A 25,864-nucleotide genomic window follows, 5' to 3' on the forward strand; every position below is an offset into this window, starting at 1 on the left:
TTGTGTCTAAATAGTCTCTGTGTTTGTTTTTTTAAAGGGCTCATAGTACCTCATCCAATGGATATGCTCTTGTTTAAAGATCCCTGTATTTTGAACCAGTTCATTGATATATTTTTTTTAAATTCTCTCTGTTGCCAGTATCTGCTTGTAGTAGTCCCTGGCTCCCCTTAGGATTCTTGTAGTTCTCTAGTATTGCAGTGTCTTAAGCCATTTACAAATGTCAGTGTCACGAACTGTTCAATGTCATTGTCTCCCTCTGTCTTGCAAAAAAAAAAAAAAAAAATTAAAAAAAAAAATTCAGATTTCTTTTGGAGGATTAAATTTCAGAGCTGTGTGAACTTCTCTCACCCCTCCTGTTTCCACTCCAGAATTTATAACACTTAAAGATGGTTCTGTGTCTCTTCCAGCGCTATCACTTGTTCCAACATGAATCAGCGGTGGTGGGGAGAGATTGTCACGTTTGACAGATCTCAGAAGCGTGTCTGTCACCCTCCAGGAAACCCCCACACTCATCAATTGGTCTTGTCAGTTGCATGAACAGCCATCTCTGTAGCCCCAGCAGCAACACCAATCTTCCCCCACGTGTGTCCTTCTCCAGAGCTGATCCTGCGCCCTGTGATGGCTGCTGTGGATGCAGGCCACCTTCCGCCATCCAGAGGGCATGAGTCACTATTTATAGGAAGACTCTCCTCGCTGCCATATTACTCCTCTTCTTGGTACTGATTTTGATTTCTTTCTGGCATCTTAGAGTTTTCTATCTTCCTTTCTGTAAAAACCTAATAGTTTTTTTTTTTTTTTGGTATGTTTTTTGAGAAAAATTCCAACGTTTCAAGAAAATAGACTGGAGTGGCTCAAGACGTTTGTTTTCTTAATCAGGGAAAACAATGTATATTTAATGAACATCAAAGTGGAAAAAGGAAACACTTCAGATTAACAATTTTGAATGAGAACCCTGTTTCCATGGCTAACCCAACACCAATACTACTTGAGCCCCGTCTGTTGGAAAGCAGACATGCAGCTGTGTGATATCTGGTAAGTCTCTGAGTGATGTTCCTCATTAATTCCAACCCCTTCCCAAACAGGAAACTAGCAGAGCTTTGCAGAGCCCTCTGTGTCCCACTTGGACTATTGGCCTCTGTGCTTTCTGCCTGCTCTTTATAGTTGTGCCTGAGGCTTTTGAGAGCTCCTTCCCACCACTCAGAAGTAACACACTGCACCTTTAAATATCTGCTTTAGCAAACAATGCAATGAGTTTATCCTTTTAATCATATTTTCTTTAACAATATTTATAAGCTGCTTCCTGGTTTCCTTCCTATCTCCCTATGTTTTTACTTGGGTACTTACTACATAAGTGTAAAAAAAAAAATGAGAAGTGATTATCCAAGGAATTAATTAACTGGTTCTAGAATGAATTTGTTCATAATTTGTAAAATGTTTTTTTTTTGGGGGGGGGTAGACTCCTGTGACTCTGCAATTAAGGAATTCCTTTATAGAGCACTCTTCATAGTTTCGTAGCTGCCCTCCCCCTTGGAACTAATGAGATATTGTTGAAAATAAATGTATTTAATCACATGTTTCATTTGCCAGGCCAAATATCAGGTGAGATACTTCAGCACACGCCGAATGCTAGAGTGGAAAACATTGCATCCCTTTTTTTTTTAAGTTAAAAGATGCAGTTGATGCACAGAACTGAATGCAGTGTTCCTGGTGGAGTGGTTTGAACTGAGAGTTGGGTTCCGTTTGTTGGTTTGTATTCTGCAGCCGTTTCCTGAACCATCCATCCTTCTAAAATCAGGAGATGTGAATAGGGCTAAGTCCTGGGTGTCTACCCTGTTGCCACGACAGGGGCGATCTTATCAGTGAGCTTCTGGTGTGTGATGTACAGAATATAAACACTGTGTCGGAGATTTTGGAGAGGGCGTGGGTCTCCACCCACTCAGTCTCTCACACAGCCACCTAGGAGTTTCTTGTTCTAGTCAAGGTAGTGGGGTAAGATCACAAATGTATCCCAATCCCTGCCACTCAGGGACCCAAATGAATGGAGAAGACAGGAAGACATACTTTAAAAGTAGCTCCAGTAAAAGGCATTCGCTACACTGAAGTGTGGACTCCTATGCAATAGCACTCTGATTTATTTGGTAACCTGTGTTTCTTCTCATTTACCTTAAAAAAAATCAATAAATGACCAGTAATATCAATAGATTGGATAGCAGATGAGCTTTTATATTTTTCATTTCACCATGAATAGTCAGAAAATTTATCCCCAAGAATTACCCTGGTTGAATATATTCCACGTTAAATGAACCCTGTAATTGCGTGCTTTGGGACTCTGGTTATTTTTCAGTTGGCACTGATGATTCAGAGAATTACACCTAAGAAAGAAATACTAGCTAAGTATGCTAAAAAAAAAAAATTCTTCATGATTTTTTTTAACATTTCCTGAATGCATTTCATTTCATACAATTATTCCTCACAGATCTGGGCTGTATTATTTCTTCAGTCTGTTTAAGTATTCCTACCTCTTTTAATTTCTGAGGCTTCTTGGGTTTCACCTTTCTCCGCTCATGTTAGTCATTTATTCATTCAACAAATACTTAGCAAGACTCCACTGCGGTGCCTATCATTACATTTGTCTTCAGCCTCAGTAACTTCTTGATAATAATTGAGAGTGGAAGTTTTGACTCCTCAGATACATAATGCTGTTTTAATCATATTTTATGCCTAAGGTTTGTTTTCCTTTAAAGCGAAATGTTGGGTATTGCGTGGGGAGCTGATAGGGTGCCCGTTGTGATTGTGAGCAGTGTGCTCAGTGACTGTAGGAGTTGGCTCCTAACCAGCTCATCCTGGGCTCAGGGCTCAGCTTTGCCACTTCCTGGTTCTGCAGGAAAGCCCAGCAGGGTGAGAGAGGTGTGAGGAGGGAGAGGAATACAAAGTTTGGGGTGGCCACAGGCAGAGTATCAGGTGTGAGCTGTGGGAGTCGTGGAAACTATTTCTTGAAGGATGAATAAGAAAGTCAGCAGGGGAGGAAAGGGGGAGCAGGTGCCAATCAGAACAAAGTCCACACAAGCCTGGAGCATCTGAATGCACCAGGACAGGCCTCAGGTGAGGAAGAGCAGGGAATGAAGATAGAATTTGCCAGGAGTGGGTCAGGTCACGAGGCTGTTACCCATAAAGGCAAGAGCTGAGTATTTTATCCAGATCTCAGGAGGCCATTTCATATTTTAAGTGTTGCATGTACACATGTGTGTGATGTGGATTAGATTTGCATCTTTGGAATGTTAAAACTCTTGGCGATGTGAGGAATGGAGAGAGGAAGGAAAGGGAGGGGAATCTAGCTTGGGACCATGGAAGCAGTGAGTTTGTAGATTAACTCATCAAGAAGTAATATGAGCTGGGCACGGTGGCACATGTTTGTAATCCCAGCAGTTCAGGAGGCTGAAGCAGGAGAATCACGAGTTCCAAGCAAAAAGTGAGGCATTAAGCAACTCAGTGAGACCCTTTCTCTAAATAAAATACAGAATAGGGCTGGGGGTGTGGCTCAGTGGTCTAGTGCCCCTGAGTTCAATCCCCGGTACCAAAAAAAAAAAAAAAAAAAAAAAAGTAATACAAGCCATTCAATACAAGACAGTGACAGTGGCTACAGAGAGCAGGCAATAGATTTGCTTTGTACGGACACATAGGACTCACCAAATGTCATGACTGATTGACAGCAGAGATACTGGAGAGAAAGGAGCGGTGGATGCTAGTTAGCTTGTTTTTGCTTTTGTTTGGTTATAAATGTGTTTTGATCTTCCAAAATATGTAATTTGCTTTTGTATATAGTGGCTTTCCTTCTGAATAGGGGGATTTTGAGCACATTCATATTTTTAAAAAAACTCTCTTCCTGAATTTCTCTACAAAGGATCATATCTAAAAAGTGTTTGGAGTTTGTGATACATATAAATGCAATATTTTAGGGAAAAAAATCATTCCATGGTGATGATGAGTAAAATCTTTCTGAAATAAGGCTCACACAAAATACTATCTGGCATCTCATGTTGCATTTTAATGATATCTCTTGCTTTTGGCAGGAACAAGAACTTATCCCGAATTGATAGTTTGAAGGAGAATACTTACCTGTCATGGAGCACTGTGATGTTTTCTTGTCTCCCACTGAAATACCTGCACCTATCCCCTTCGTTTGGTTTAGGTAGCAAAGATTAAATACTTACCCCTAAGGACAAAATGCTGAATTCCTACAGTTGGGTTGTTTAAATGCTTCAGTCCAAATATATTTAGGGTTTGAGAATTTATTACTGGATGTGTAAAAACAAGAGACATTGATAAAATGGAAAGTAAATGTCGATCATAATTTTACAATGGACTCTTCGAGTTATAGTGCATTTACTTAAACACACATTTACCAAGTGCCTGCCATGATGATGTATGTTCTATAAGGCAAGTGCATAAAGAAGTATAGACCCTGCTCTCAAAATGGAAAAGGAAGAGGGTGAGGAGAAGGAGAAATGGTGCAGTGTGTTATGATGGTACTAATTGTACCATTTTGGGAAATATCATGTTGAATTCATTTCTTTTGCTGCGTAGGGAGATTTAGCAACCATTGGTGAATGCTACTGAATTATTGACATATATCTCAAGCATTGAGAAGGGCCAAGGTAATTACCCCTCCAGAGAGCTTTAATTCTCCAGTGTGTTCGCTAGCATCACATAATCTTTTGAGAGTTAAAACTGTGGCAGAATCACTTGAGGCTTCTAGTCACTCTCCAGTGGCAACTGTTACATTTTAAAAATCTGCCCTTGGACATATCCATCAAAGTTATAAAGAAATAACCTTTACTGATTTATAAGTGAATTCAGAAGACTTATGAAAAATAAGAGAAAAAGCTCCTTTTTTATTGTTTTAGCATTTTGAACACCAGAATTTCAAGTATGGTGAATAAAATCAGCAACTTGTCTTTAGAAAGTTATTTTAATTGATAGTACTATTTTGCTACTTGTTAATGGCCATTCAAATGTTAGCATTTGTAAAACTCTCTTATTTCAATTTTATACAAACCCAGCAAAAAATATACTAAAATTCTGTTAGCTAGCAATTTGAACCTTACCAATACAAATTCTGTGTGTTCCGAGTATCAAAGTATTTGAGATGTTCAATGAACTAAAATAAAAGACAATTACTTATATTTCATTTTATTCAATTATAGTAATATGTTGTTTATATTTCTGCTCTAAAATATACAGAAGGAGCTATTCTTTCAGATGAGCATGCTTGTGAGTTGATTTACAATGAAAATTAGATCCTTGGTACTGAAGAATAAAAGTAATTTTATTTGATTTACTTGATTTTATTTGATTCCAATCTATCACTTAAATGTCTCCCAAGCTCATGGAAATATATATCCCCAGGCTACGGAAGTCATCATTTATCTTTTAAATTTGTCAACATTTACTATATAAAAAGAAGCTTTAGAGTTTATGATAGGTGATAGATAGATGACAGATAGATGACAGACATGCTCACTTTGCTCAGGGTTGTATGTAAATATTTCAGCATTCCGTCTTCAGAAGCCTTTATTCAAGAATTTCAAATAACTCGCCCTTTGTGATTTTGTTCAATATCTGCAAGATAGAGAAATGTCTTCTAAAAACTTTTATAAGTGTCATCCCTACAATGAGACCTGATAAACCAGGTAGAAGGCGAGACACCAGAGGTTATCTCTGTTCCTCTGACCCCTCCTCCACTCATTTCTGTCAAATGTGTGCATCTTTTTTTTTCTGATGAGCCATCGTCAGAAGCCCTAAGAGACACTTTTATTTCTCTGTCGCCTTCACCCATCTGTTTGTGTAGTCACAAATCCCTCGTGCGGCTTCTCTCTGAGTCTGCATTCATTCTCCTCTTAGGTTGTACTGCCACAGACTTTTTTGTTTGTCTGAGACAGAGTCTCACTGTTGCCTGGGCTGGCCTTAGACTCCTGGGCCCAAGGGATCCTCCTGCCTCAATCTCCCAAGTAGCTGGAACTGTGAGCTACTGTAGCCTTTTTAAACTACATTGTGGGGCTGAGCATTTAGGTGGGGCTAAGAAGCATATGAACACAGCATTTCAATGTGCTATTTTAATTACCTTGCAGGAGCCTCACACAGGCTGCTGTAAAAACAAGGAGGACATTTAAGCTCAAGGAGGTCAGCCAGTGGGTCTTTGTCTGGAGGCTGTTCCAAGCTGATGTTCTCAGCAGTGGTACAGTGTAATGAACCTGAAGGCAACCGTTAGTCTAATCAGAATGTAATGGTCATGCTTAAGCAAAAATGGAATAATCGGAATGTAATTGTCCTGGAGCATCCATACGAAGGGTTGATGGGGTGGGTGGAAGTAGAATCGAGATGGGTTTATAATTAATGCTCCAGGTTTTATGGAAGGCACTTAGATTGTTTAGTTGAGCCCATTCCTGTGTGTGTGAGGTGGAGGTGTTGCTGGGAAGCAGCCAGAGCCTCAGTTCTAGGGTCCAAATTGATAAATTCAACAGAGTCAGACGTGAAGGCAGAAATCCAGTAAGGGGAGTGACCACATCCTGCAGGTCATGGGGACGGGGAATTAGCGGCAGCCATATAGAGCTCCTGAGGGCTCAACTACCTTAGGAAGGTTGACCAACAGGACTGGAAGCCATCTCCAGACCACACTCCCACCAATGGGGATGTTTCTGAAGACCCTCAGTTTCTCCCTTAAGCCACAGCTAAACACTGCCTGGGTGGTGGGTGGGGTAGGTTGTGCAGGGAAGGGAGGACAGAAATGATGTTTAATTGAGGTTTGTACCCTAACAACTCCTCTTTGCTGATTGTGACTTGTTCTCTAGAACCTGGTGGAGATTTTTTTATTTCATTCATTACACCGTCTTGTCTTCAAAAAGTTCAATCAACCTTGTGTGAGTGATGCCTCTCTGGAATATCATTGGTGCACATTTAAAGATGGGTCACTACAGAGCTGAGGTTTCATGATTGCCTGTACTGTAGGGCACCTCGCGGATCCCATTTCACGTCTACATGGGACAGTGTCCTCAAATGCTGGCTCAAATAACTCAGAGTCCAGACAATGAAGTGAGAAAGTTGAGCAGCATCACCATCGATAGAGGGGAAGATGTGGGATGAAAAATGAAAAATAAACCTAAAGCCTTCAGTAGGAAATTCAGATTCTCTGACTTCAACGTTCCCATCTGGGAATTGGTGATACCTTTTTCATAAGATTGATGTAAGAATTTAGCTGACTTGGACATAACACGAGTACATGTAACTGTCATTGTCGTTAGCATTTTTCTCTAGAAGGCTCTGGTTAAAATGTCATGGGAACATTGGCATGGATCAGTTCACCCTATTAATGCCTTCATTGCTGAACGTGAAGTCACTTCCAGTATATTAGTCACTGTGGCATCTGTCAGAGAAGTACATGAGTGATGGGTCAATGATGGGCAGAAGAGGGGATGTCATTTATAATGGGGTGCCTGTGGGGTGAACAAGTAAACTGCATTTTGTGGGAATTAACATGAAAATGATAATGTATAGACATGAAAACAAAGTAAAAGCTATATAACATTCTAATTTCAGTGAAGTATGAGTATGAAAAATAGCAAAAAAAAAAGATCTCTGACTGAGACTGCCTTTTCTTTTTTTTTTTTTCCCTAAATATTTATTTTTAGTTTTCGGCAGACAGAACATCTTTGTTTGTACGGGGCCGCACGCATGCCAGGCGAGTGCGCCACGGCTTGAGCCACACCTCCAGCCCTGAGCCTGCCTTTTCTATGAGAGTTTTCTATAAGAGCCTTTACTGAGTCTTTTCTGTAAAAATTATCACTTTTAAACATGGCATCTTGGAAAATTGTAGTATATTATTATTATATTAATATTATTATATTAAAGTTCCAAGGGTTATTTTGAAGGACAAATATTCAAAGATCTATGTCCTTAAAATTGTGCTTTGAGGCCAGTAGTGGTTTATGGTGATTGTGTTAGTGACCAAAATCCATGACAAGAACAAATTAGAGGAGGAAAGTTTTATTTGGGGCTCACAGTTTCAGAGATTCAGTCCATAGTTGGCTGACTCCATTGTTCTGGGTCCAATGGAAAGCCGTGGAGAAGGAAAGCTATCAGCTTATAGCATGGTGGCCAGGAAACACACACACACACACATACACAGGAAGGGAGAAAGGAATGGAGTAGAAGGGAAGAGAGGGGAGAGAAGAGAAGAGGAGGGGTAGGGAGTGGGAGGGAAGGATGAGAAAGGAGAGAAATTGAGGGCTAAAACATAATTCCCAAGAACGCGACCCAGTGACTTACTTCCTCCAGCCATGCCCACATACCACCCAGTAGTACATTCATCTGTCAGTGGATTAATCACTTATGAAGCAGAACCCTAATCATTGGGGATCATGGTTTTATAACATGGCCTTTTGTGGGGGACATTCCACATCCAAACCATAACCGTGGGATAAAAAGAATAGAAACATGTATTTTCTAATTTTAATAACTTATTATTTAAAAATTCAAGACCTGGTACCAATGGCTAAGATAATATTAGCTCTTAATACAGTAGTATTTGCAAATAATTTCAGAACTTATTTCTTCAGAAAGCCCTAGAAGTGAATTAGTTACCAGTTACCAGTATTTGGTTTAGTTATGAAAGGATGTTATCAGGATACAAGTTTTATAAAGGACCTAGATACATGAAGGGTGCACCTTGTGGTCTCATCCTCTCCAAGCTTCCGTGTGTGTTAGCAGAATTCACTTTCTGAGAGCTGAGACTCTTGCTTGCTTGATTGCTATCAACTGGGGACCTTTCTCAGGTCTTAGAGGCAACCACCCTTTCTTGTCACACAGCATTCTTCACTGTGAGGCAATTTGCAAGGCCGGTGGGAGAAATTTCTTTCATGCTTCCTGTCTCATTTCATGGACTTCTTTGTATTTCTGACCTTTAGTCTTTTGGAAGGGCTCCCCTGATGATCAGACTCACCCCAGACGGTTTCACTTTTTAATACCCGAGAGTCAACTAAATTAAGAATTTTAATAAATGAATTCCATCTCCAAAATCCCCTTTGCCATCTAATATAATAATCATAGGAGTGATAATACATACAGGTTCTGCACTCAAAGGAAGGGGACTATGCACAGAGTGCAGAACAAAGGGATGAAGTCTCTGAGGTCATTTTAGAATTCTTCCTACTGAGGGGCTCATCTACCTGCCTATCTTTCTAGCAGAAAAGAGTCCAGGCCACAGTACCATCTGTTCTTAGGGAGACGAGGTGTTGGGAATATCCAAGCATCCTTGAGATAGCAGTGGTTACCTGGTAGCAGGCATGGCCTTATTGGAAGCGGGATGGTCCAGAGCCCAGAACTGTTCCAGAGCACTCTGTTCTGTCCTTGAGCTAACGTGCACCTGCTCAGCTGGCTTAGCTAAGCTGCCAGAACCATGGAAACAAACCTCCAAGGCCAGCCAAGCTCGTACCTTGCTTGATTATGAAATCAAACACAATAATCTTAGCCAATGAAATGGAAATGGCCTTCATCTGATTTCATATGTTATTGCTCAGAGAAGCGTATTGTTCCTAGTTGGCCTGATTTTTTTCCCTCCTTAGTGAGAAATAGCTGTTTATTAAAATAGCTGTATGGACTCTCTTATTAAAATATATCTATTCATAGGAAAATTCCCTATCACTGCGAAACATTCAGCCTTCATCTTTAAGTGTGATATTTGGAGATACAAATAATAACTCTCAAAATAATTTAGTAATAAAATGGAGTTTTTGTTCAGTGATGTCAAAACATCATCTAATATGACTACAATAAGAATTGAATTGAAGCTTACCCAATTTTCTCTCCAGGAATCAAAGTCTAAAACCTGGCAATTTCAGGTTGAAAACATCAGTTAATGGAAATAGCACATACTTAGGCGGACATTGTTGCTGTAGCTTCAAATGCATGGGGGTACCCTCAGCACAGTGTGAATGCTTGAAATATTCTAACTGCATCATCAAAGGTATCCAAATAAGAGACACTCATGTTCTCTGAATTTCTCTCCACTTTCCTTATGAATTGAAGCCTCTCCATTTCTGCATCAGATGTTTTTTTTTTCTGGATTAAATGAAACAAATACCTTTAAAGCTCAAGAGGTATGAAGGAAAAAAACACACGCCCCCTTGGAACATTAAAAATCGTTCCTTAATACGAGAACAATGTACCGTAAGGACAGCTTCCCTTCATTTTTAAGTTAATGATTCCATAAAATACCTTCTGTTAAGAGAAGGATAACAATGTGGTTAGGAACTGTGCATGCTGCCCTCTCCTCCTCAAGGAATTATTTTTATTACATCTTGTAAGGAATATCTAGCCAAATTGTGTTCAGTTCCATTTCTTGAGCTTTTTGAGTTTATAATCATAAACATTTAAAGTAGCAACTACAAACAATTATATAGCACTGACTCACTGTTCCCCAGGTGCCCGGTGCTCCTTCTGCGGACTCATTGAATTTTCAAAAGTCTCTGTGTCGTCACTCTCTGAATACCATTGAGAGATGGGGGAGGCAGTTAAAATGAAATGCCTCAACTTGGGTTGGAATTGGCCGAGGCAACACTTGAACCCAGGGAGGAGGGCTCCGGAAGTATTGTTTGCAATCACCATATTCTGGCTTTTGTGCAAGGTGTGAGGTAATGTTATGTGGACCTTCCGAACACTTCCCTTACAGTAGGCAGAGACCCAGGCCACCAGAGAGGTACTGTAGGAGAAGCCTGTTCAAGTTAAGGAGACCTCGTAGAGAGATGGGAGGAGTGGGGGCTCAGGAGAGGTGTCCAAGATGGGCTACTAGGGTTGATCTTGGAGCATCCTGGTTGCTCACAGAAAAGGGGAAGAACATGTCTCACCTTTGTGTGTTGAGGAGGGGTTCAGGACAATCCTCCAAATGGCCTGGTGAGTGATACCATGGTATCCACCTCAGTCAAAGGATTTGAATGTTGAGATATGGATTCCATTGGTAACTCCAAAGGCTCGCTCAGAATAGGTCTTCTCATGAAAGCAATATATGTGTGTCACTAGGTCAGCCTTCCAAACTATATATTTTAACCAATCCGTGGGCAGTATTTTAAGCCACAAGATCTGAAGAAAAATGCATTGCTTGGTGTACACCCATGGTGGGCAACTGTGATAGGCAACATGGTGGACGGCTTCCAAAGAGATCTATGGCTTCATTCCTGGGATCTCTGATTGTGTTACTGAATAACGTAGAAGGCATCGTGGCTACATTAAGGATTTGGGCATGGAGAGATGATTATGGATTATGCAGGTTGGCCTGATGTGATTACAAGAATTCTTCTAAGTGAAAGAGGGTGACAGGAGAGTTAGAAAGAAGCCAAGATCACAGTGGGGGAGAGCCACGAGCTGAGGGGTGCAGGCAGCCTCTGTCTGCTAGACAGGGAAAGAAGGGGATTCGCCTCGAGCCTCTCCTGAAGGAACGTCACCCCTCCTGACACCTTGATTTTAACTCATCCACTGATTTTTGGGCTTCTGACATTCAGACTCTAAGAAAATAAGTATGTGTTTTTAAGATCCTAAGTTTATGATAACTTGTTCCAGAAGCAATAGCAAATGAACAGTAGAGCCATTTACATTTTCCTTCTGCCTCTGTCTCTGGACTGTGAAAAACAAGAAATTGTGCTAATTTACACAAGAGTTTTTAATATTAACCTACTTTAAAAAAAAGGAATAAAAATGCTGTATTTTTCTCTCTCTGATGATTTCCTACTTTAAAACTTTTTGTCTTTGTACTTTCTCCATTTTAACATGCAGTTGGGTCTTTGTTTATATTTTTGTATGATTGATTGCTTTTGCCCCCAAATAACGAGATCGTAGATGGATTTATTTTGTTGTTATTGCTTTCTAATTGTCTAGTCTTCATTTTTGCTAATTTCTTCCTTGTACTTTCTATATGTTCATTTCATTGTTTTTTTTTCCTGAGTGCTTAGTCATTTGTTTTCATTGCTTATTATTTTTTTTTAAATAAAGAAAGTCTTTAAGGCTTTGAATTTAAAGCTTAGTTGAGCATTATTACTAATTAGTAAGAACCGGGGCAGAGCTGACCAATGAAAGTGGTTTTACGTGGCTTAGCAGCAGAGACGGAATGATGGATGTTTGCAGGCAAGGCTCACCCTTCTTGACACGGTTATAGACTTTCATTTTGATGCAGTTCGTCAGTTTCTCTCCTTTTCCTGAGGATTTTTTTTTTTTTTTTTTGCACTGCACATGAATAGCAGGCCCTTAAGTTCCACTCTAGAACTCTGACCCTTCTGATCGCCAAGAAGCAAACAAACACAATTCTATGGTAACTCAATAAGACATGTCGGGCTTCCATGCACTGAAGTTGTAAAGTCTCTAATTGGAATGGCCATGGAAAATATGCAGTGAGAAATCTAAGTGATGCTCAGGTTAAAAGTTTTGAATGCTGAGATGTCAGAGGGCGGAAGTCAAGATTACTCTTGTAACTCCAATGGCTGGCGCAGAACTCAATATGAATGTGTTATTTGCACAAATGTTCCAAATCCATTTATCACACTAATTTTCAAGGTGGTGCATTCAAGACAAGCATATTAATAACCCCTCAAGGGAACACATTTTTCTTTACTTACTAATATTGGGAAGTAGAGGAAAAGAGATGAGTTATTTTGAGTGCTTACTCTGTAGCTTTCAGATCTTATTTTATGTCATGAAGTGCTCCTAGTTCTATTGTGAAAGGACATTTTTACTTGCGTTAGAGGTAACGGACCTTGGAAGTACCAGGGCAAGAATTTGAGGTTAGGCCTTTCTGACTCCAAGCCTGTGCTTTTAGCATGTGTACTGTCTCTAGTGCCATTTCTGCTTAAATAGATCACTTACAAAGAGACGAATGTTTGATTGTAGTGGGTAAGCACATACCCAGAATCTAATGGAAATAACAAAAATCTTCCACTGAGTAATAGGAAAGCATAAACCAAAGATAGACATGACACCAGAAAAAAGCATTTAAAGCCAGCCTGTTTGACCAACAATATAGAAGATATTGTAATTACTTCAAATTATGTTTCTGAGTGGCGAAATAGAGGATAATGACAGGCAATTTGCAAAAATCGGGAATGGACGATGACGCATACAAACGTGGGTTGACCACTTTAGCCAAAGCAATGATTTTGTTCACCTGTCAATGAACGAATCTCACAGAGGCATCTGTGACGGAATGAGGAGATTATATTGATATAATCATTGTGGAGAAAGCTGCAATATGTTTTGGCATCTTTTGGTATATTTTAAGAATTAACTTTTGTTCCATAAATATCCCAAGTATCTATCTTAATTGCATACATACCGCGCTATAGAAATATTTGCTGCCCACTATTGTCACTATTCCTTTTATCAGTTAGATGACATGGAGTTCCATGTGGCCAAATTATCTATCAATAAAGATCTGTAATGTGTAGAGAGGTTCCTAGAGCTTTCTTGACTTTTAAAAATCATTCCTTCTAACTCTTCACCTTTGGTTGGCTTTGCCTAGTAGATTTGTAGGTCTCTTTGTCCTAATATGTAGAATTTAAATAGTTGCTATTAAAACTAAAATCAATCAGCCTCTGGCTGTGCTGTCATTAAAAGTTAACTGCCTTCCCATTAATCCATTAATTTGTGAAGATTAATTGGGAAAGCTATTTAAAGTAAAGCTACAACTTGGGGCACGTTGGCCAGTGTTTGCCTCCTAATGAAGGCTTACCCCATTAACATCAGAGAGTGTTAACAATTCTATATACAATTCACCCATGGTACATAGAGATAGGGAAAAATGCATGGGAATTTATAGACCGCTGCCTAAAGAATGACTTGAAAAATCATTCCTGTCTTTAGCTTAGCTCTGGGAAAACATACTGATAAATATTTACTTGCTTTGAATTGCAGCAGTATGTTACCTTTTGGATTTAAATCACTGATGGACAGAGTTAGACACTCATGTTTATCTTATTTAATATGTCAAAAACTAGCATCCTCGAGTGAATATTAATTTTCATGTCAAAGTCAAATTCATGCTCAAAGAAGCCAAAGAATTTGTAGCAGTCTCCTTTCCGTGGTATTTAATTGAGTCTAAATGTTATTTTAGGTACTGATGAGAGGGTGAGATGAAGCGAGCTAGCCTCCTATTTGGCTCCCTGCTCTTAAGGAAATTCTATTTTATTCAAGCCCACTCCTATCATCGCTTTCCCTGAAAACTTACTCTTTTTCTCACTAGAATGTCACTGTGTACCAGCTGCCTCCCGGCACCATCCGTCCACATGGCTTCACAGGGAGAAAGGGGTGGGGTGTGAGATCCTAACCGCTTCTGCAGTCTTCCAACAGCCCGGTGGAAGGGAGTGAAACGCAGAGACATTTGTGAAAAGAACAAAACTCTCCATTGGATAGGAATTCATTTGCAAGTCTATTTTAGCAGTTCCCAAGCTAGCCCCGCTCTGGCTGCTGGGTGCTATCCTGGGAAGTTTTAAAGCTCCCCACGTGATCCTGCCTTACAGCTGGGATGAGCTACCAAAGGCGCTCACTCCACAGAGAAGAGACAACCTGGAGCTGATCCAGAATGTATATTCTTTTTCATTAGGAGGTTGATTGCTTTTTCAAACGTACCTGGGTCCTTTGTGAGTTTTCAGGATGGACTTTGCTGAGGGAATACCTGGGTGGCTACCACCGAGATGATGGGATGGCAAAGCAGGGAGGGGCACTGTGGAGTGGAAATAATGACCACCTCCCTAGTGGGAACCAGTCCAGGCTGTTTATTCAGAGTTGGCTCCAGCAGGTGGCTTAGCTGCTATCCTTTGAGTCTGGAGGGACTCGGTAGCAGGCAGAGGAGAGGAAAGGTTGATGTGGGGAGGGAAAGGGAGCTTCAGGTGAGTCCTGATTGGCGGCTGTTGGGTGGGGAAGTCTACACAGGCTAAGCAGAATCAGGGTCTGCAGTGGGATGGGTCAGGAGCCGGTGTTTGACTTTCTCTTAGCCACTATGAAACTGGGCAAAAATTAGGGAAGCTGTAAGTTATCAATTAAGCCCTGGCTGGTTTGAGTCAACTGCTGGTGGAGGAATTATTTGCCTTCCTGAACTGGTTACTGAGTGGTAGGTTGACTTCTTGGGCTGGATCTATAAATGGGCCCCTGTCCATTTGTATATTCTGTCTCTCTCTGGGTGGGACACAGAGGTATCAGGTACTAGTCTATGGGTGGTGTCAGGTCCCCTGACAGGATTCTACCTGGAATCATGAAACAGCCTGAACGTTTTGTAGCATGAACTCCTACTGGGCTTATGGTTAGAAAACAATATCATTGTCTAAATTTCTGGAAATTAAAAACATTTAAGTTTCGGAATTCTTGACTTACATCTAGGAAATATGATTCATTAGCGTCATGTACCCGATTTGGGCAGGTCTCTGTTCAACAGAACAGACAAGGTGGTTATTCAATGGCAACTAAGTTGACCATGAACTGAAAATCAGTCTTCTCTTTCTGTTGAATATATTTTTGATTTCCAGTGCTTGTCTCAACAATGCCCGGGCTCACACTAGGAGGGCTGGCAGTGGTCTGCCTGGGTTAAAATATTATTTCTGTCACATTGTAGTAGTGGGCTCTGGTTTAATATTTTAGCTGTTGTGCCCAGTTTTTCCTCAATTGTCCCAGGAGTTAGTAGGATCCAGTAGTATAGAGTGTTTGCCAGGACCAAATGAGTTAATAGATGTGAAGCACTGAGAATCTCAGCAGCCAATAATATATACCTATTATCTTGGTATAGGTAATATCACACACTGCTTAGGAAAATTGAATTACTTTTATTAAAAACCGAACAGCTTTTACTTACTTATGAGAATTATGCATTAAAGCCTTTTGTAAAATAAAATTAAATTACTTTCTATCGAGCTATATTAAAATACTTTCAGTATAGCTTGCATCTTTATTTGTAAGAGACTATTGAATGTTTTCACACATACAACTTGCCAATCTAATTTATCATTGTCTTTTAAAAAACAGTTAGTTTTTCTTTCATGTGAAGAGTAAATGACGACTTTCCTGATATTGACTCGAAAGCCATAGAGTTGTGTATTGTGTGTGTGTAAATGTCTCAACATAAGTTGGGTAATTTTTCCCTGTATTATGTGTACTCTAACAGAATTCAGTAACACTCTCTAAATGCAATCAGTGTATGTGTGTGTGTGTGTGTGTGTGTGTGTATTTTTTTTTTTACAAAAAGGAACTATAAGAACTATACTTTCACTATTTCTGAGATCAAGGTTAAAGTAGAAATTCTAATATAACTGTGATAAAAGTTGAATAATATGTGATGTAATCTTGGAAAAATATAGAGTAATGAGAATGTTGCTCATGCTCTAGCAGAAGAAAACAGTAATTCCCCCAATGTGCCCTGCTACCATTTTGAACTGTACAAGCTTCCATAAAATGTTTGGTGGCTGTTTTGTACATATTACCAGTTGGTGCAGTCTTCATATCCACCTCCTCCTGCCCTGCACCTCTTTTTACCAAGAGTGTGGCCTGTGGCCCAGTGATGAAGGTAATAGCTTACTATGATGATCTGATAAGGTATTGAATTTTAAAAATACAATTATGTTTTGAGCTAAAAATAGCATGCTATTTCAGACTTCAAAAGCTCCTTACATAAATGCTTATATATTTTTGCATTCTAAATGATCTTTATTTGCATGTGAAAACTGTAAATTAGAGCTAATAATCACTGAAATGTGAGAGAAAACTGGAAAATTCCATCAGCTAGAGTCCTCCAATAGACTAGTCTTTGGGTTGCTTTTACCCGAGTCTAGAACAGTGTTTCTCAATCTGAGCACTATTGACATCTGGGGCCAGATATTTATTTGTGCCCTATGCATTATGTTACATTTAGTAGTATCCTGCCCCTAGCCATGATGACTAGCATGTCTCTAGGTATTGCTAAATGCTAACGGGGGAGTAAAATTATCACTGGTTCAGAACCTTGAGCTGAAATGCCAACCTCAGCTTTGCAAGTCCAGAAACTGCATTTACTAGTGCAGTCAGAAAACTAGTTTTCTGAAATTAAATTCACAGGCGGCTGATACTTAATCCAGAATTTCATTTGTTAAGGTCCAGAGGAAAATGTCCCGTGTAGTCACTCCAGACCCATTACTGCTGCCTGAGGTCTGCCTCTTCTTGTGTCAAGACTATTGAAGATCAAGTGGGTGATAAATGAATGGCCTGTCCAACTTTGAGTTGGATGCACACCCCTGAAAAGATGTTTTATTCAGGCCATTATGGTATCCAGTGAAATCCCTATATCCCAAATCATAATTACAATCATGGTGTTCCTACATGTGGGTTCTGGACCCCAACTTGCTTCATCAGTTTAATGGTTCTACCACATGAGATGAGCAAACGAGCCAAACTCTGAATGTTAATAACCCCATCTATAGGTTAATACCATTGGGAAATCAATGGGAGGGGTCCAGATTAGTTACTACAGGTGGAATGATTATAAATTCTTAGCACAGAGCACTCACTAACCCCTGTGTTAGTTTTTATTAGTTATATAAGAACAACTAAAATATTTTATTGTTAAATAAACACGAAACAGATTACAGTAGAATGTATATGCTCACGGTAAAGAAAAATGCTAAGTATTCACCAAATCCTGTTGGAATTTTAACAAACATCAGAGGCCACCATCTGCCCTTTCATGATCTGACTTCCATATTACAAGACCCTGCTCCAACACATGGAAAAAAGCACCCCCTTTACAATTTCAGTTCCATTCTTTCAAAGCTAAAAGTAGGGCGACATTGATTTTCAGTTTATAGCTGGCAAAAACAAATGGGCAATAAATATATGCCCTCTAGAGCGACTGCACTAGGGAGGCATTTTACATTTGAAATATTGATTTGCATCTGCATAATTGATTGTGGAATGCAGTTAAACACCCCTTTCCATCGCACACCTGCATACTGATTATGATTGGAAAATTGCTGCACTTCTAATGAACACATCTCCACACAGCACCCACCCCACGCATGAGCCATGGGCTCATTTGTGTGTGCAAACACACACATTGTAGTTTCCACTGTGTGCTAAATGTGTTTTCGTTGCTGCTTGTCTGCTGAGGGATAACTGGAATTTCCTTCAACATGCCACAGGCTGTGTCCTTTTTATGTATATACTCCTTAATACTTGAATTACAACTAGACTGGCTAGTGTTAGTACTTAAGCCAATCAATAGACACGTGGGAACTGTCTTAGGAGTTAGCTGGAGAATTTAAGGTACAAAAGGAGAAAAGTGGACTTGAAATGAAAATGAGAAAATCTTGAAAACAAAATGCTATCTTAGGTGAAGTCTTGTGAAAGGCATTGGAGAACAAATTGTGTTCAGGCAGAATGAGCTTCGTCAAATCTCAGGTGAATCGAGGTCATTCCTGGAATTATTTAATTTAAATCGCTTACTGTCAGTTAAGACATTTAGGACAATAGCCCTCCGTGATGTCTAATTATCAATACGTGTTAAATACTAAATATTAGAATATTATTTTTTTTATTTGAGCAAAAAAATAGGAACATTTTAGTAATTGTTGAAAACATCAAAGACAAGTTCTTTAAGAATTATATATATAATGAGACATTAGCTAAATAAATTATGTATGCATGTCATGATAAACACGGAATTCTTATATTTCCTTGGACTTTATTTTTTAATATTATAAACAATGTGATACACACAAAAGGATAGATGATAAATAGGCATAGACATTAATATATACATATTGATATATATATATATATGTTTACACACATGTGTATATTTATACATGAAGCATCATAATGAAGTGGAAAACTGAATGTATCATCTACACCCAGGACTGCCAATTCCATTTCATTCATCTGTGTGATTTCCTCTTACCCTGACTCTACCCTCCTCTGGAAGTCAACAAATATTCAATTATATAATTTTCATCTTTTCTCCAGATAGTTTTAAAAAATCAAGTACGTTTCCAAACAACCAATGGTTTAGCTTTAGTTCTTAGGATTCTCACAACTAAAACTTCACTAGCAATTTCATTTTTAAGACCCAACCCTTTTGTTTTGAGTTGCTGTAGTTCATCTTATGGCTGTATACTATTCTATTGTGAACTGTAACTATGATCGATCTATTCTTTGGCCATTGGGTGTACGGATTGTTCATAATTTTTTTGTTATTATGAACAGTGCTGAACCTGTCTTCTGGTATAGAATTATTAGTTTCTTTAGTGCTGTTCATTTCTAATTTCTCTTTTTCATGTAATATTAATAATAATAATAAAGTTCTTAGTATTTGTGTATCTCCTTTGAGACCTGTGGTCTCAAAGTTCCTTGAGACCTGTGGTCCATCCTGAAAGAATGATCAAGGCTTGCCGTCAGAGAAAATGCCCATTTATTGAGGAACAGATCTGCATATTTATAGAGCCGGGGTGGTTTGACAGTTATGACAGTTTAATGGTTGAAGGGTTTGACAGTTGGCATGGGATGCTTTCTGATTGGTGGGTAAGGATCATGTGAGCCAGCAGGGCTAATCTGATTGGTGGGTAAGGATCATGTGAGCCAGCAGGGCTAGTCTGATTGGTGGATAAGCATCATGTGAGCCAGCAGGGCTAGTCTGATTGGTGGGTAAGGATCATGTGAGCCAGCAGGGCTAGTCTGATTGGTGGGTAAGGATCATGTGAGCCAGCAGGGCTAGTCTGATTGGTGGGTAAGGATCATGTGAGCCAGCAGGGCTAGTCTGATTGGTGGGTAAGGATCATGTGAGCCAGCAGGGCTAGTCTGATTGGTGGGTAAGGATCATGTGAGCCAGCAGGGCTAGTTTGCTGGCTCACCATTGGATGGCTCTTCTCAGGGGATGGGGAAGTTAGTCTTTGGAGCCGGGGTGACTCCCAACACATCCAGGGGAAGCTCTTCCCAGAAGGACATACCTCTGAGTGGAACTGATGGAACCAGGGATCTGTGAAAGTTGAAATGCACGAGCTGATGACAAATTCTTGTTTTCATAAGTAGCTGCTCAGGCTTATGCTTCAACACCGGTGAGTTGGAGCTTCTCTGGACCCAGGTTCTCTGGATGAGCTGACGTAGTCAGATTTCTCCCAGCTTGCTGATTTACTGTGTATAAAATCGCATCTTACAATCACAGTCCTGATTTAAATTTCTTTTCGCCAAGTTTGACAATCAGCATATATAATATCATTTGTATCAATGTGTGGTCTCTGATGAAGCCTTGTACCCTATTTTCCCTGGTGTGTTTTCTAACTGAATTAAAGCTGGTTTTGTTTTTCTTTATTTTTTTTTAATTTTCTACATTTGGAAACCTGATTTACATGGTTTACATGTTTCTTTTGCATATACCTTCTCATGTTTTTTTTTAAATGTGTCTTTCTACCTTTCCTCCATATGTTCTACAAGTTTCCATGTTTCTACAAGTCTTTATATTTTTACAAACATTCATGTTTCTTTCATAGGTACTTCAGACATTTTGTAATTTTTTTCCCTTCACCTTTTTAAGGTAGCTTTTAGGAATCCTAGGTTCTTAATCTCAATGTAGTTAAATTGATGAATCTTTCGATGTGTGATGAGGAATTTTTACTTCTTGTATAAATAAACCCTTTGTACCTGAAGACCTTTAATAACCAGAATTTCTGTGATGTTCTCCTTCTCTGTTTCCAGCTCCTGATCTTGAAGGTTTTTTTTTTTTCTTTCCTTACTGAACTTACTAGACTGTTAATAGAATACCTAGGAGCTGTGGGCATATAGATTCTAGATGCTAGTTTTTGATATGTCTGTCAGTTGGTTGTGTCTATTGACTCCAGGAAAACTGTCAGTACTGTACTAACCAGAGTGTGGCATTTTCGCCCCTGGCAGATGACTGTGACGACCCTCTCGTGTCTGCCTTGCCTCAGGTGGCCTTCAGCAGTTCCTCTGAGCTCTCCAGCAGTCATGGTCCTGGATTTGCAAGGCTAAATCGAAGAGATGGTAAGCCTGCCCCTTTCCTCCATATAATTTTCCATTTTCTTTTCATCAGATCATCCTAAGTGATCTTTGTAAAAAGAAGTGAATTTTTAAATAAGACAGTGGTGAAAGCTCATGAGATGTACATGACATCTAGCCTCCATTCCGGATTGGCAAACCGTCATGTACTTCCTACTTGGAATATCTGGTATCATCGTTTCCACATTCCAGAGAATTTAGCGCCTTTAATCTGGCAAGTTGATTATATATCTTATGAAATAAAATGTCCCACAACAATATGCAATCACTTTGGATTACAGTAGTGATTAAAACTCTATTCGCTTTCCATTTTCAGTTTAACAAAGAAGTTTGCAAGAAGTAATTTTAAAAGATCGTTGTTTAAAAATAATAATCCCTCGGTTGATTTAATTCTCAATGTGGTTGACACGATTTTCTGAGCTGTTGAGGAATAGGAACTTCATAAGGCTTTCATGCTCCTCCAGGAATACTTAGTTCATATTGTTTACTATCTCTTAGGTAGGTTGGGTTTGATGGCTTGAATATGTTTAAAGCAAAGGGAAGATAATTAAATGCCACTTGCTGTGGAAATGAGAAAGAATTTCAAAACACTGTGTACTTAGAGACAGAGCATCACTGTGATCACTTTTCATAAGGTACTCGGGTAAAAATCATCTGCATAGAAGTTGGAGGGAAAGAGGCTTGGCGATACCAATATGGAAAACATTCTTAATATAAAGACATCATGTATTATCAAAACCATACTTCACTCATGCAATATCCCTTTCTCTCTTGCTCTTATCAGTTAGCCACTGGGTTAGGCAGATTCTTTTGTTGCTATGACCAGGAAGAATTTTTTTTCCAAATGTTTTCTCTCTGTGTGCATGCGTGTGTGTGTGTGTGTGTGTGTGTGTGTGTGTGTGTGTGTGTGTGTCTGCATGCTGTGAGTACTGCATGCATTAACGTTGAATGTGCAATTTACGGAAGCAATTTTTATTGAGGGATCATAGTTGAAAGCTGGTTTTGTGAGTATGTTAGTCAGCTTTTGGTTGCTGTGGCCAAAATACCTCACAAGAACAACTCAGAGGAGAAAAAGTTTACTTTAGTTCATGGTTTCAGAGGTTCAGTCCATGGTCAGCCGACTCTATAGCTCTGGGCCCAACGAGGGGCAGACTGTCAGGGTGGAAGGGTGGAGAGAAGAGAAGCCGTTGTGTTTATAGCATCCAGGAAGCAAAGAGAGAGAGGAGCCAGGGGAAAATTACAGTTCCTAAGGGCGTGCCTCCCAGGTCCTATTCTTCCAGCCACACCCAGTCTGCCTACTGGCCTCCCAGTATTCCATTCAAATTATGAATCTGTCAAGTGGATGAATCTACTACTTAGGTTATAGTTCTCCCAGTCTGATCATTTTACCTCTGAACATTCCTTCACTGTCTCACACATGAACTTTCCAGGGGGACACGTAATATCCAAACCATAATCACCATTCCTTTTAAGTTTACTCCTTGATGTTATTATTTGTGCTATTGTTTAATGTTTGAGCACCTTGAACTTTGGACATAACAAATAGATTTTGTGTGGGTCTTTGATTTGCCATCTGGAGATATCTATGTCTGTCTGTCTATCTAGATCTACCTATCATAGATACATAGATATATCTCTCTATATGCAGATATATAGATATCATATAAAGTTCTAATTACAATATAGATATTCATACAATACCTTAACATGATCTTAAGGTCAAGTTTATTTAAAATTTTTCTCATATTATTTGAGATAGCCACTTATGTGTGCTTCTGAGCATAAAGATATCAATGCAGGGTTAAAAATTGAGATCTTGGGCTGAGGCTGTAGCTCAGTGGCAGAGTGTGTGCGTGCGTAGCATGTGCCAGGAACTGGGTTTAATCCTAAATAAATAAAATAAAGCATTGTGTCTGTACCTAACTACAAAAAAAAAAGAAGTTAAAAAAAGCAGAGATCTTTGTAGGAAGAAAAGAAGGAAATTTGGAGGCCCTTGAATGTTTTGTGTAAATGTTTTGTTGGTTCCTTTTAAGTGCCTTGTGACTGGTCACTGGGGACAATCTCTTTCCATTTGCTGTCTGGAGCCCCTGACTGGCCAGGCACCCTGTGGAGGGCCATTTTGGATCCTGCAGCCATGCCCACCACAGGCTTACTGTCCCCACAACATGCTTCTGAGAATCAGGTGTCCATCCTGTGCTCCTTTCTAAAGTAGAGTTTGACATTTACCACCTCTTCCTTTTAGTCATAAGAGCTTCCACAGAATGTGTCCCACTGAGAAAAAGACAAAATTTAATTTATCTATGTATCTTTATTTCATTTGTTGAGGTCCAATAAATCACAAAAATATATTTTATTAATTGGATCCAATCATTTTTTTTATTAATTTATATACTCATCAGGAATCTCCATCAGTGGGACTCATTTTCATTCTTAATTTGTTTCTATGGCTCTTGCTGAAACACAATATCAAACTTCATGAATCTCATTTGCATGTTAATGAAACTGAAAAACAAAACAGGATCATTTTAATTATCTTTTGCTCGTTGTCAACCTACTTGATTACATTTTTCCTTTTTATTTAGTTTTTCTTTTTTTCCCCTATTAATTACATGAAGTGTTCATAAAGGAATGTCAGATTTTGAGTGATTTATTAAAACCTATCTATTCCTTCTAGTATTGAAACATTCCTTAGAGTGTTTAAATTAGCCTGGGAAGGGTGTCTACCCAACTCTGCAGGTCATGTATAAATAAACGAAATCAGCAAATACAGTCCCAGTATCCCGGATACATAGAGTGACTCTTTTTTTTTTTTTTTCCTGAGGGATCAGGAAATTTGGCAAAGAATGGCCAGTCAGGAAATGAGAAACAACCCATTTATTTTCTAGCTGTGGATCCGTGCCACCATGGGTTACCCTGAGAAAATGACTCAGGTTTCGGTAATGATGGAAGGGGAATAGGAGAGGATCCTTTTAGACATTATGATTCCATTTCTGTCAGTGGGAAGGAAGTAAAACTTACCTAAAAAATATAATGATATAGTTTTTCCACATGAGTGCTATTGGGGGTTCAATTGTGTCCTCTAAAGGATACATTGAAGTCCCAAATCTGATACCTTATGAGATATGATCAAGTTAAGATGAGGTTGTGTTGGACTAGGGCGGTTCCTAAGACCAACGACTGGCATCTTTATAGGGAGAATGAGATTTGAAGATACACAGACAAAGAGAAAAAGGATATATGAAGATGCCAGGGGAAACTATAGCCATGCAGTTACAAACCAAAACATATCAATGATGGCCAGCTACCACCAGAAGCTAGAAAGAGGCCAGACAGGATTTGCCTCTAAAGCCCGTAGAGGGAGGACGGCCCTGCTGACCAGCACCTGGGTTTCAACATCTTTTGCCTTCAGAACTGTGCACAGAGTCCATCTCTGCTCTAAGCTGCCTCATTCCTGATACTTTGTTATGGCTGCCCTAGGAAATAGAAGTACCACTGAATAAACAACATCTTTTTTTTTTTTTTTTTTTTTTTTACTACATGATGCTCCAGAGGACAGTTAAACTTAAATCATTTTCAAAAACAAATGATGTACTTCCTTTGCCCTGGGAAAATGCATATTAATTTGAACTTGAAAGATTTCATGGCTCAGAGGAGTATAATCCAAAATCAACTGTAAACAACACAAACAAAAACCAATCACTGCTAATACTCGAGAAATAATGGAGTCCAAATCTCTCTCTCTGCATTTATGAAATAGTTCTTCCTAACCCAAGGCTTTGCTTTCTGAAGTTTCACTGAGCCATGATAAGTGTGTTGGATTTTTGTCACTGTGACAAAATACCTGAGAAAAACTTAAAAATTAAGAGAAAGATTTATTTTGGCTCATGGTTCTAGTCCATGATCACTGGGCTATGTTACTTTGGGCCTTTGCAAAGCAGAACATCAGGACAGGGAGTGTGTGGTGAAGCACAGCTGCTCACCACATGGTTGCCGGAGAGCAGAGAGAGAGAGGAAGGGGCCGGGACAGGATATAGCCCCCAAGGGCATGGCCCCAAGGACCTAGTCCCTTTAGGTAGGTTCCACCGCCTACAGATTCCATTACTTTCCAATAGTCTATTTAGTTATGACTCCATCAAGAGATTAATCCATTGATAAAGTTAGAACCTCCATGATCCTGTCACTTTCCAAAGCCCCATCTCTGCATGGGAGAACACAAGAGAGCCGTTGAGGGAAATTCCAGATGAAAACCATGACAAAGAAAATATTAAGTGAAAAAATCCAGAAGTAGATGATTCATAAGTTTTGAATTGCACGCTATTCTGAGTAGTATGATGAAATCTCACATCATCTTGCTCTGTCCTACCTGGGACGTGAATCATCCCTTTGTCGGGTGTATCCCACACTGTATATAGCACCTGATTCTTAGACATATCGTCACTCTCTTGCCAATCAGATTGATTGTCATGCACTGCTTATGTTCAGGCAACCCTTATGCTACCTCACCGAGCCCGTGTTAGTCACATCATGTCATCTAATCACATAGGCATAGTATCATCCCACATCATCACAAAAGGAAGAAGGGTGAGTCCTATATAATAAGGTACTTTTGAGACAGATAAAATGTAAGGAGATCACATTCATGAAACTTTTATTATAGTACATTGCTATAATTATTTTATGTTATTGCTAGTTTTTGTTGCTAATCTCTTTCTATGCCAATTTATAAATTAAACTTTGTCACAAAGCACATGTATATAGAGTTTAAAACAGTGTATGAAGGGCTTGGTGCTCTTGGTAGTTTTAG

At 39.4% G+C, this 25,864-nt stretch overlaps 1 protein-coding gene across 1 annotated transcript in view; it reads left to right on the forward strand.

Moving 5' to 3' along the window:
- The window catches only part of Cntnap4 (contactin associated protein family member 4), a 239,533-nt gene that overhangs the window by 14,410 nt on the left and 199,259 nt on the right, over window positions 1-25,864 (forward strand). The window contains exon 2 of the mRNA XM_005318444.4: window positions 20,935-21,045. Coding sequence (XP_005318501.2) covers window positions 20,935-21,045 — 111 coding nt within the window. The remainder of the gene's footprint in view (window positions 1-20,934; window positions 21,046-25,864) is intronic.

Source organism: Ictidomys tridecemlineatus, chromosome 15 (assembly GCF_052094955.1).
Source record: "Ictidomys tridecemlineatus isolate mIctTri1 chromosome 15, mIctTri1.hap1, whole genome shotgun sequence".
Taxonomy (NCBI): domain Eukaryota; kingdom Metazoa; phylum Chordata; class Mammalia; order Rodentia; family Sciuridae; genus Ictidomys; species Ictidomys tridecemlineatus.